At 43.6% G+C, this 12,254-nt stretch overlaps 1 protein-coding gene across 1 annotated transcript in view; it reads left to right on the forward strand.

Annotated features, from left to right (window-relative positions):
• Positions 1-12,254, forward strand: part of LOC126291503 (cytochrome P450 4C1-like) — a 75,270-nt gene that overhangs the window by 46,284 nt on the left and 16,732 nt on the right. The window contains exon 6 of the mRNA XM_049985009.1: positions 11,440-11,670. Coding sequence (XP_049840966.1) covers positions 11,440-11,670 — 231 coding nt within the window. The remainder of the gene's footprint in view (positions 1-11,439; positions 11,671-12,254) is intronic.

Below are 12,254 nucleotides of genomic sequence, written 5' to 3' on the forward strand. Positions count from 1 at the left end.
TTTCGAGACAATAAGACAATGTCCGTTCAGTCCTCCAGCCTTAGGCCATCTTGTGGGGATACCACTGTACTGGTCGACGTCAGAAGTCCTGCCACATCAATAACCTCCTGTCTGCCCCCCGGTAGGTGAGTGGTCAGTGCGACTGAATCTACATCTACATCTACATCTATATTCCGCAAGCCACCTGACGTTGTGTGGCGGAGGGTACCTTGAGTACCTCTATCGGTTCTCCCTTCTATTACAGTCTCGCACTGTTCGTGGAAAAGAAGATTGTTGGTATGCCCCTGTGTGGGCTCTAATCTCTCTGATTATATCCTCATGGCCTCTTCGCGAGATATACGTAGGAGGGAGCAATATACTGCTTGACTTCTCGGTGAAGGTATGTTCTCGAAACTTCAACAAAAGCCCATACCGAACTACTGAGCGTCTCTCCTGCAGAGTCTTCCACTGGAGTTTATCTATCATCTCCGTAACGCTTTAACGATTACTAAACGATCCTGAAACGAAGCGCGCTGCTCTCCGTCGTATCTTCTCTATCTCTTCTATCAACTCTATCTGCTACGGATCCCATACCGGTGAGCAGTATTCAAGCAGTGGGCGATCAAGTGTACTGTAACCTACTTCCTATGTTTTCGGACTGCATTTCCTTAGAATTCTTCCAATGAATCTCAGTCTGGCATCTGCTTTACCGACGATTAATTATATATGGTTATTCCATTTTAAATCATTCCTAATGCGTCCTCCCAGATAATTTATGGAATTAACTGCTTCAAGTTGCTGACCTACTATATTGTAGCTAAATGATAAAGGATCTATCTTTCTATGTATTCGCAGCACATTACACTTGTCTACACTGAGATTCAATTGCCATTCCCTGCACCATGCGTTAATTCGCAGCAGATCCACCTGCATTTCAGTACAATTTTCCATTGTTGCAACCTTTATATATACTACAGCATCATCCGCAAAAAGCCTCAGTGAACTTCCGATGTTATCCACAAGGTCATTTGTACAGGATGTTACAAAAAGGTAAGGCCAAACTTTCAGGAAACATTCCTCACACACAAAGAAAGAAAATATGTTATGTGGACATGTGTCCGGAAACGCTTACTTTCCATGTTAGAATTCATGTTTTACTTCCCTCCAAATCACATTAATCATGGAATGGAAACACACAGCAACAGAACGTACCAGCGTGACTTCAAACACTTTGTTGTAGGAAATGTTGAAAATGTCCTCCGTCAGCGAGGATACACGCATCCACTCTCCGTCGCACTGAATCCCTGATGCGCTAATGGAGCCCTGGAGAATGGCGTATTGTATCACAGCCGTCCACAATACGAGCACGAAAAGTCTCTACATTTGGTACCGGGGTTGCGAAGACAAGAGCTTTCAAATGCCCCCATAAATGAAAATGAAGAGGGTTGAGGTCAGGAGAGCGTGGAGGCCATGGAATTGCTCCGCCTCTACCAGTCCATCGGTCACCGAATCTGTTGTTGAGAAGCGTACGAATACTTCGACTGAAATGTGCAGGAGCTCCATCATGCATGAACCACATTTTGTGTCGTAATTGTAAAGGCACATGTTCTAGCAGCTCAGGTAGAGTATCCCGTATGAAATCACGATAACGTGCTCCATTGAGCGTAGGTGGAAGAACATACTGACGAAACTAAAATGAGCTCTAACATCGAAATGCGTTTCCGGACGCATGTCCACATAACATCTTTTCTTTATTTGTGTGTGAGGAATGTTTCCTGAAAGTTTGGCCGTACCTTTTTGTAACACCCTGTATATATTGTGAATAACAACGGTCCTACGACACTCCCCTGCGGCACACCTGAAATCACTCTTACTTCGGAAGACTTCTCTCCATTGAGAATGACGTGCTGCTTCCTGTTATCTAGGAACTCTTCAATCCAATCACACAATTGGTCTGATAGTCCGTATGCTCTCACTTTGTTCATTAAACGACTGTGGGGATCTGTATCGAACGCCTTGCGGAAGTCAAGAAACACGGCATCTACCTGAGAATCCGTGTCTATGGCGCTCTGAGTCTCGTGGACGAACAGTGAGAGCCGGGTTTCACACGACCGTCTTTTTCGAAACTCATGCTGATTCCTACAGAGTAGATTTCTAGTCTCCAGAAAAGTCATTATACTCGAACATAATACGTGTTCCAAAATTCTACAGCTGATCGACGTAACAGATACAGGTTCTGCACATCTGTTTGACGTCCCTTCTTGAAAACTGGGATGACCTGTGCCCTTTTCCAATCCTTTGGAACGCTACGCTCTTCTAGAGATCTACGGTACACCGCTGCAAGAAGAGGGGCAAGTTCCTTCACGTACTCCATGTAAAATCGAACTGGTATCTCATCAGGTCCAGCGGCCTTTCCTCTTTTGAGAGATTTTAATTGTTTCTCTATCCCTCTGTCGTCTGTTTCGATATCTACCATTTTGTCATCTGTGCGACAATCTAGAGAAGGAGCTACAGCGCAGTCTTCCTCTGTGAAACAGCTTTGGAAAAAGACATTTAGTATTTCGGCCTTTAGTCTGTCATCCTCTGTTTCAGTACCAATTTGGTCACAGAGTGTCTGGACATTTTGTTTTGATCCACCAACCGCTCTGACAGAAGACCAATCCTAACGGCTCGGGTTCGATTCCCGGCTGGGTCGGACATTTTCTCCGCTCAGGGACTGGGTGTTGTGTTGTCCTAATCATCATCATTTCATCCCCAACGACGCGCAAGTCGCCAAAGTGGCGTCAAATCGGAAGACTTGGACCAGGCGAACGATCTACCCAACGGGAGGCCCTCGTCACAAGATATTTTCATGTTTTTAAGTAACCTCCTCGTCATCAGCCTCGTAACGTGCAAAGAGCCCCACAAATATGGTCCTCCGTTGCTCTTTGTGGTCTTTTGTTAGGTTGTAGGAAATCGAGCGGGCAAAGACCTTTGAGCTCCCCAACTGGTGGGCAGGTGTGTCAGCACTACGAACAGAGATGTCCAGTTATGCAGAGAGGTGTCTGATTGTGATCCATCGATCATCTCGAACGAGAGTGTCCGCACGTTCCAAAGCTGCAGGAGTCACAGCTGTGTGCGACAGGCCGGCCCACGGGAGATAGGACAGGTTTGCGTGACCTTGTTGCGATGGTGACAGGCGCCTAAACCAACAACTCGCCGTGCTTTTGTTCACTTCCAGGTCTCCGTAGACATTCTGCAACCACCTACGAACATCTGGGATGCTGTGATTTTCCTCCAGAAGACTCTCAATGAAAGATCTCTGCTTGAAAGGCTCCTTCGCGATAGTCGCCACCTTGAAGGCTGCGTATAGCACCATCAAATATCTGATCTTTATGAATGAGTCTATAAGGGCTCACGAAATTAATTAATACAGTTCTTAAAATATAGAGGTACAAGAAAGTAATTTAAAAAATAAAAAAAAAGATTCCTGCATGTTGTTGGACCTAAAATAAATCTTCATCCTTGCAGCAAGTACACTACTGGCCATTAAAATTGCTACACAACGATCACGCGCTACAAACGCGAAATTTAACCGACAGGAAGAAGATGCTGTAATATGTAAATAACTAGCTTTTCAGAGCATTCACACAAGGTTGGCGCCGGTGGCGACACCTACAACGTGCTGACATGAAAAAAGTTTCCAACCGATTTCTCATACACAAACACCAGTTGACCGGCGTTGCCTGGTGAAACGTTGTTGCGATGCCTCGTGTAAGGAGGAGAAATGCGTACCATCACGTTTCCGACTTTGATAAAGGTCGGATTGTAGCCTATCGCGATTGCGGTTTATCGCATCGCGACATTGGTGCTCGCGTTGGTCGAGATCCAATGATTGTTAGCAGAATATGGAATCGGTGGGTTCAGGAGGGTAATACGGAACGTCGTGCTGGATCCCAACGGCCTCATATTAACTAGCAGTCGAGATGACAGGCATCTTATCCGCATGGCTGTAACGGATCGTGCAGCCACGTCTCGATCCCTGAGTTACCAGATAGGGACGTTTGCAAGGCAACAACCATCTGCACGAACAGTTCGACGACGTTAGCAGCAGCATGGACTATTAGCTTGCAGACCACGGCTGCATCACAGACAGGAGCGCCTGCGGTCGTGTACTCAACGACGAACCTGGGTGCACGAATGACAAAACGTCATCTTTTCGGATGAATCCGGGTTCTGTTTACAGCATCATGATGCTCGCATCCGTGTTTGGCGACATCGTGGTGAACGCACATTGGAAGCGTGTATTCGTCATCGCTATACTGGCGTATCACCCGGCGTGATGGTATGGGGTACCATTGCTTACACGTCTCGGTCACCTCTTGTTCGCATTGATGGCACTTTGAACAGTGGACGTTATATTTCAGATGTGTTACGATCCGTCGCTCTACCCTTCATTCGATCCCTGCGATACCCTACATTTCAGCAGGATAATGCACGACCATATGCTGCAGGTCCTGTACGGGGGGTTTCTGGATACAGAAAATGTTTGACTGCTGTGCTGGCCAGCACAGTCTCCAGATCTTTCACCAGTTGAAAACGTCTGGTCAATGGTGGCCGAGCAAGATTTAGATAAGCAGGGTTTAGAAGGCACCAGCTGGAGTAATTCATGAGGGTAACTAATCTTAGGGCGTTACAGGCATGCAAACAACGGCAACAGCCGTTCAAATATACAAAAAGAATTAGCTAAGCGAGGCTGGCAGAAACGGCAAACAAACAAGAACTAGCTGACCAGTGTCATACCAAGATACCTTCTCCGCAGATGTATGAGGCATTTACATTACCAAAAACGATCTGATGAAAGGCCACCTCAAACATACAGTGAAACTCCTATCCGAGTTCGATCTTGCATGCAGTAGACAAAGTATTAAATAATGGTTAATCTGTCCTGTAACACACACACACACACACACACACACACACACACACACACACACACACACACACACACATATATATATATATATATATATATATATATATATATATATATATATATATATAATCAGAATTAATCACTATTCTAATAACATGCAGAACACCAATAAATAAAATAACGGTGATCAGCAATGAATAGGTAATACACCAAACAATTAGCTTAAAGAAAAAATTTAACTGCAAGTACTGGCTCGTGTAAACAATCAACCCAAATCATGCTACACAGTACCGTGGTAGGTAGGAATGAAAATACAAATTACCATCGATGTTCGCCTCTAATCGCAAAAATGTATCCAGAAAATCTGCTGTACTCTACCTGCTAGAGAAATACACTACTGGCCATTAAAATTGCTACACCGAGAAGAAATGCAGATGATAAACGGGTATTCATTGGACAAATATATTATACTAGAACTGACATGTGACTACACTTTCACGCAATTTGGGTGCATAGCTCATGAGAAATCAGTACCTAGAACAACCACCTCTGGACGTAATAACGGCCTTGATACGCCTGGGCATTGAGTGAAGCAGAGCTTGGATGGCGTGTACAGGTACAGCTGCCCATGCAGCTTCAACACGATACTACAGTTCATCAAGAGTAGTGACTGCCGTATTGTGACGAGCCAGTTGGTCGGGCACCATTGACCAGACGTTTTCAGTTGGTGAGAGATCTGGAGAATGTGCTGGCCAGGGCAGCAGTCGAACATTTTCTGTACCCAGAAAGGCCCGTACAGGCGCTCCAACATACGGTCGTGCATTATCCTGCTGAAATGTAGTGTTTCGCATGGATCGAATGAAGGGTAGAGCCACGGGTCGTAACACATCTCAAATGTAATGTCCACTGTTGAAAGTGCCGTCAATGCGAATAAGAGGTGTCCGAGACGTGTAACCAGTGGCACCCCATACCATCACGCCGGGTGATACGCCAGTATGGCGATGACGAATACACGCTTCCAGTGTGCCTTGCCGTTGTCAATGAAATGTTGTAATATGAAACGGTCAGTCCAAACAGGAAATACTCGCTCGCTCAGTCTCTTCTCATTCACTTCAAATTCCAGACATGCAACACTTTTTAAATCTCAGCTTATAACGCTACCACTACTATTGTGATTTAGTATGCTTTTATCTAAATAACAGAAAATCCTGTTTCTATGTTGCCGCGTATAACTCTCTTACTAAATTTTGTTTTAGTTTCCAAATAAAGTACACTATGGGAAGATAGTCCTGTTAATTGGAGAAGCTAATCAACATAGATACCCTTTTTACAAGATTTGACAGACTGTTGTGTCTAATAGATAGGTAAATCATACTATTCAATTCTTTTCCTAAGGTCTTACCCAGCGGTTATAAAGAAATGCAGTACGAGTAGTATTATGTTGAAGCTAGGACAAGTCAATTTCAAGTTCATTTAGTGGTTTACAATATGCACTAACGGCCGCCAGCCCATACAGGCAATGAAACAGTGAAGTATTGGAGAAGGAGAAGCATGCATTTTGCCTACTTTCTTGCTACTGTTTAAGTTGCTTCTTCAAATAAATATTACTCCACGTAAACAATGTTGGTGCAGACTCTGGAATTTTTTGGCTATTATACCCTCATACATTACGTTTTTAAAAGAGAAAAAAGCCCAGTAGATAACTTCAAGGAAGCTAAAAAGATTTTAGCCAGGAGGGACCTTTAGAAAAGCACTTTACATAACCAAAAAACTTAAATACTAAAATACTTAGATGCTAAAGCACATACCTTTTATACTGAAAATTTCCCTTCAAGAAACGTCTTTCTTAGTGGAATTTACGTTCAAAACGTATTACTCTTTGGACTTACTCTGTATAAGCATTTAACAGACTCTAATATCTTGGCTTCACTCTAATTGAATTTTATGTAAACAAACTTTTACTATTACACTTTGCAATAATTAAGAAAACTTATAAAAATAGTTTCACTTTATTAATCTGTAATGTACCATAGCATGCACGTGTTATTACTCTAATTAAAATTCTCATTACATCTTTCAATGAAACGACTAAGACAACTTTTTACATAAAAACAATTTAAATTGTGTCTTTATATTAACTTGGCACTTCGTAAGTCTGTAAAACACGATACTTTGATTAATCAACCACCAGTAAGGAACCTTAAGTAGGTGTATGAGTAGGATAAATTAACAGTGTGAACCAGTTTCTTTAAAGTTCAAGAACGGTTATTTACTAATAAACACAATTTAAATTAATGGTTCACGGTGTACAAAACTAAAATACAAAAAAAAATCTTATCTGTTGGCTGTAGGTTTGGGTGTGTCGAAAAATTATGACGGCTACACTACCCACAACACGGCCTGAAAGTATCTTGCTTTATGGACTCAAATTTCTCTCCTTCGCGTCGTTCAGTTTTACATACAGTGGCTCAACAACTCGCAACCGTCTGCAGTCTTCATCTGAGTTATTTTTGTGCAAATCTGCAGGCAAAACTTCCCCTGCTCCGCAAGAGTGTTGCTTCAGTCACTGCTGCCTGCAGACTGTGCGACTTACTTCCCACACTCGCTCAAGGTAGCGCCGCAATTTGCCCTTGCCACATTTTCAACTCAGCATAGCCACTTTCCTTTCAGACAAAAGTACACTGGCACTTACGTAACACCTATGTCTTACATTGTCCGTAAGCGTGACCATTTCTTACAACTGTCAAATTTACGTAAACATGAACAGTTTACACACACAAATATTTTTAAGTAGAAAATGTCACGAGAAAACAGTTTGACGTGATAAACAATTTACATAGTATTTTATATACATTACTCACATACAATGCAAAGAACTTCAACCTCCAGTATATTACACTTTCCATAAACAGAAAATATAGTACCTATTTTAAAGCAAAAAAATTATAAAAATTTATATCAACCGTAAACAAACTCAGACGCTATCTTTGTAGGAGCTGCTGGGAGACGCCCCATCTTTGCGACCAACCAACATCACTCCACGTTTCGGTCAGCCTGCATCCAGAGCAGAATGCAGACACTTCAGCTGGCTAATGTTTGTGTTACTGGCTGTAAAGGTGCTGCTCCCTGTCAACCGTCTGAGAGGCTGCTTTTCCAAGGGGTATGAAGAAATACTGGCCATCCTTTGGAAATTAATCGGCTTTGAGAACAGTATGGATGGGGTAGCCCTCCCGGTTAGCCGTGCGGTCTAACGCAATGCTTATCGAGCGGGAAGCCGTGCAGGTCCCCGGCAGGAGGCCGCCCGGTGGATTTGTGTCGAGGTCCGGTGTGCCGGCCGGTCTGAGGATGGTTTTTAAGGCGGTTTTCCATCTGCCTCGGTGAATCTGGGCTGATTCCCCTTGTGAGTAGGCTGTTTAGGTTTTTATGTTGGTAACGCCACGTAGCGCTCTATATCAAAATCATTGACTGTGCTGTGTGCAGTCTGTGGCTGGTTTACATTGTTAGAATATTTGCTATTGTAGTGTTGGGCAGATGGATGTGAACACTGCGTAGCGTTGCGCATAGAGGTGGGTCGAACTCGTTCACTCCCGTGAACTACTTCATTCGTCTCACTCTTTTCCATGTAGCGTTCAAATGAAGTAGTTCATTCATGAAGTACGGAAGCCTGAAGTTGCCCAGTTCGCCGCTCAGTCGTGCCTACGCCCGCTTCGCCTCGCTCGTACAATAAAGCTTCATAATACTTCATAATTTTACCAACATATGGCCGAACTATGCAGTAACGTGCACGCAACGTTTTACGCTCTTAGAGCGTCTGAGTTCACTTAAATAGAGCACGGTCGAAGGGGACAAAGGAAAGATAAAGAGAGAAGCCTGTCACATATAAAGAAGGTGGTCTTGCTCGATATATTTTCATGAAGCTCCCAAAAAAGTCTTTATCTGCCAAGTGAAACATTATTTGTTGTATTTGTGGACTGAAAGCTAGGGCTAACAACGAAATGCAGTCCGTTCCTTTTAAAATTTAATCCAAAATAGAATGAGTATGTTTACCACTGTCACAAAGTCTATACACCTACGTTAAGTAATTATTCAGAAGTTTTCCTCTAGATTTTATTTTTGTTGAGAATAATAACCCCCCACATTCAAAACGTAAACTGTCACCTGTAGTCATTGGTAAGATTTCAAGTAAAATCCCTCCTTCAGTGTTATTAACAAACCTTCGTTTGTGTCTTTAAAATTCATTTGTCTGCAAGCGCTGCCAACGGTAGGCTACCCGTAGACGCGAAGTATAGCTGCACAAATAGTCACGGGTAATGATGGCAGCACTGCAGGAAGCAGCTGATGCTGCCTTCCCCTCACCCCTCACCTCCCAACCCCTCCTAAACCTATCGTTCCCGACAAACACCACGCGATTCGTCGACAGGCAGTAGAGGGAGGACTGAAATGAACGGAGGACGAGTAACGTAGCGCCGATGTAGTGGGAGAGGGAGAGGGGAAGAGAGCGAGTGAACTAGTAATAAGTCTGGAGTGCGCTATTTGTGAAGAGTTTGAAGTACTAGTTCATTGAAACTGAGTGGTTAGTTCACACTTCACTGGAGTGAAGCGTTCATTTGAACGACTCATTCATGAGCTCCCCATCACTAGTTGCGCAGTTGGAGGTGAGCCGCCAGCAGTAGTGGATGTGGGGAGAGAGATGGCAGTTTTTTGAGAGCGGATGATCTGGACGTGTGTCCACCAGAAAGAGTAAATTTGTAAGACTGGATGTCATGAACTGATGTATACATTATGACTTTTGAACACTATTAAGGTAAATACATTGTTTTCTAGCAAAATCTTTCATATGCTAACTATGCCTATCAGTAGTTAGTGCCTTCAGTAGTTAGAATCTTTCATTCAGCTGGCAGTATTGGCGCACACTGTATTGCAGTAGTTCGAGTAAAGAAGATTTGTGTGAGGTAAGTGATTCATCAAACGTATAGGTTATTGTTAGTCAGGACCGTTCTTTTGAGGGATTGTTAAAAGTCAGATTGCATTGCGCTAACAAAAATATTGTGTGTCAGATTAGTGATGATCAGAATAAGTAAAGAAAGGAATGTCTGAGTACATTCAGTTTAGCTGACTTATTTGAAAATCAAATAACGTAAGAGGTTTATCAGCACAGTAATTCATAAATTTTTCTAAGGGGACGTTTCACCCTGGGGCGGCGGTGGGGTGAGTGGACTGCTGTAGCCTGTTGTGGGGTTGTGTACCACTGAGGGCTATGGCGGGGACGAAGCTTCTCTGTCGTTTCTACGTCTCCAGTTCTATACAATAAGATACAATACAATGGACAGGATAGACTGTGAATTTTATTCCACTTGGTGGGTTGTGATTTATTATGTAGCATGATACGGTATGTCCAGTTGCTGCAGCGCTGCCCATTAGAAAAGACAGGATACCCTCTCCACAAATGACTGATGGTCATGCTACATGGACCCAGCAGTTTATGCTGCATATCCTCCGTATGTAACAGTCAGGAAACAACAACGTGTGCAATTAGTAGAAGGGCGTGCTGAAAAGTAGTGCCTACAAATTTTTTGTTCTGTTCTACATATCATTTGAGGTATTACATGTGGTGTATACAACTCGGTCGAGTTTCCCGCTTGCCAGACACAAGTTGTAGCCTTCTGCCACTACAGGGCTGCAAACTGTAGGGCATCACATGGCGGTGTGTGAGGTAAGTATGCCGGTGCGTGAGAAACAGCGTGCTGTCATCGAAAGCACGAATTCAAAGTGGTCGACCTCTCCTTCAGCAGGACAATTCCAGGTCATACAAGAGCGCTGTGATGTGTACAACAATCCGACATCTTGAGTTCACGGTCATCAGTCATCTTTCCTACTGTACCGACTTGCCCCATCCGCTTTTTATCTGTTTCCAAAACTTGAAGATCACTTAGGGGGGCTTCAGTTTGTTAATCACGAAGCGGTGCAAGCAGAGGAGAGGTTGTGGTCCCGTCAAAAATGTCAAACATTCTACAGTGTCAGTATCAACAAACTGCTCTCTCTTTGGGAGAAATGTGTTCATCGGCAGGGTGACTACGTTAAGAAATAAATATGTTGACGTGTTCAATAAAGTTTTAGAATGTTAATAATCTTATCTTATTATTTATCAGTCACATAAAAATTCTGAGGCATTACGTTTCAGAAAGCCCTCCTATATCTGACACAGATTTGCGTCACAGCAGAAACTTATTCTCGTTTGTAGCGTAAAACTTTTTATAAGAGCATTTAACTGGATTAAGGGAAAGTGAGGGCGTTATCTACAGGATGGACAGTAGTTGCTGCTCCCCGGAAACTGAAGAAACAGCACCTTTGTTCACAACAACGACCGCCGATGGGCGTGTCCAGGAACTGATAGTTACAGTTTATCTGCTTGATCAGTGTTTAACTTCCACAATAAATCACAGTTAAACCTTGTATTCATGATTTTCCATAGGGAGTTTCGATACTATTCGTATTTTTTGCGAGACTAGTTCTGACGAGCACCGTGTGATATTTGGTGTTTACAGATGATGATAGTGCGGCCGTGGCTGCAGAGCAAGTTCCTGCTGAAGATGACTTCCAAGGGCCGTGGCCTGTTCAAGTACACGCAGCTGCTGCAGGACTGGGCCATGAAGTGCATCGCCATGACGTCGACGACCACGGACGAGGAACCTGCCACAAAGCACCTCAACCTGACCGAATCTCTCGTAAAAAGAGGCGGGCAGACCATGATGCCACTCAGCGAGGCTCGGGATGTGGTGAGTCAGAAGCAGAGGCAGCCTCGTTGGCCTCATTATACCAGTCATTGTCTTTCTTCACTTTCCCAACATATTTAGCTCCCTCCTACAACGCCTGCTCCTCCTACTCCTCCTCAATTTCCTCCCACTGGCCTTTTTCTCCTCCAGTTCCACCTCCTACTACATTTAGTTTTCCTCATCTGCAACTCCCATCCTCCTCCCTCACTTTGACATCATCCTTGCTATAATCCTACTTCTCTGTTACTTTTCCTTCATCGCTTGATCCAAATCTTTCTCTTCTTGCTCATTCTCCACTACTTTATTCCCCTACACTTCATGAAGATCTTCTCTACCTCCTACTCCTATTCCCCTTTCCTCATCCACAATCCTCCTCCCCTCTCACACTTTATTATTTCTCTTCTCCTTTTCTACTTCTCCTTCCTTCTTCTGCATCCATCATTTTACCCAACTCTTTCCTCCAGTTCATCCTTCAGTGCTTCATTCCCCCTTCACTTTACCTTCATCTCCCTCAGTTCTTCCTTTTGCTTGACTTCCATATCCTGTGCTTTATCCAGAGTTTACTAAATTTTTCTGTCTCCTTCACA

The sequence above is a fragment of the Schistocerca gregaria genome, chromosome 9 (assembly GCF_023897955.1).
Source record: "Schistocerca gregaria isolate iqSchGreg1 chromosome 9, iqSchGreg1.2, whole genome shotgun sequence".
Lineage (NCBI taxonomy): Eukaryota > Metazoa > Arthropoda > Insecta > Orthoptera > Acrididae > Schistocerca > Schistocerca gregaria.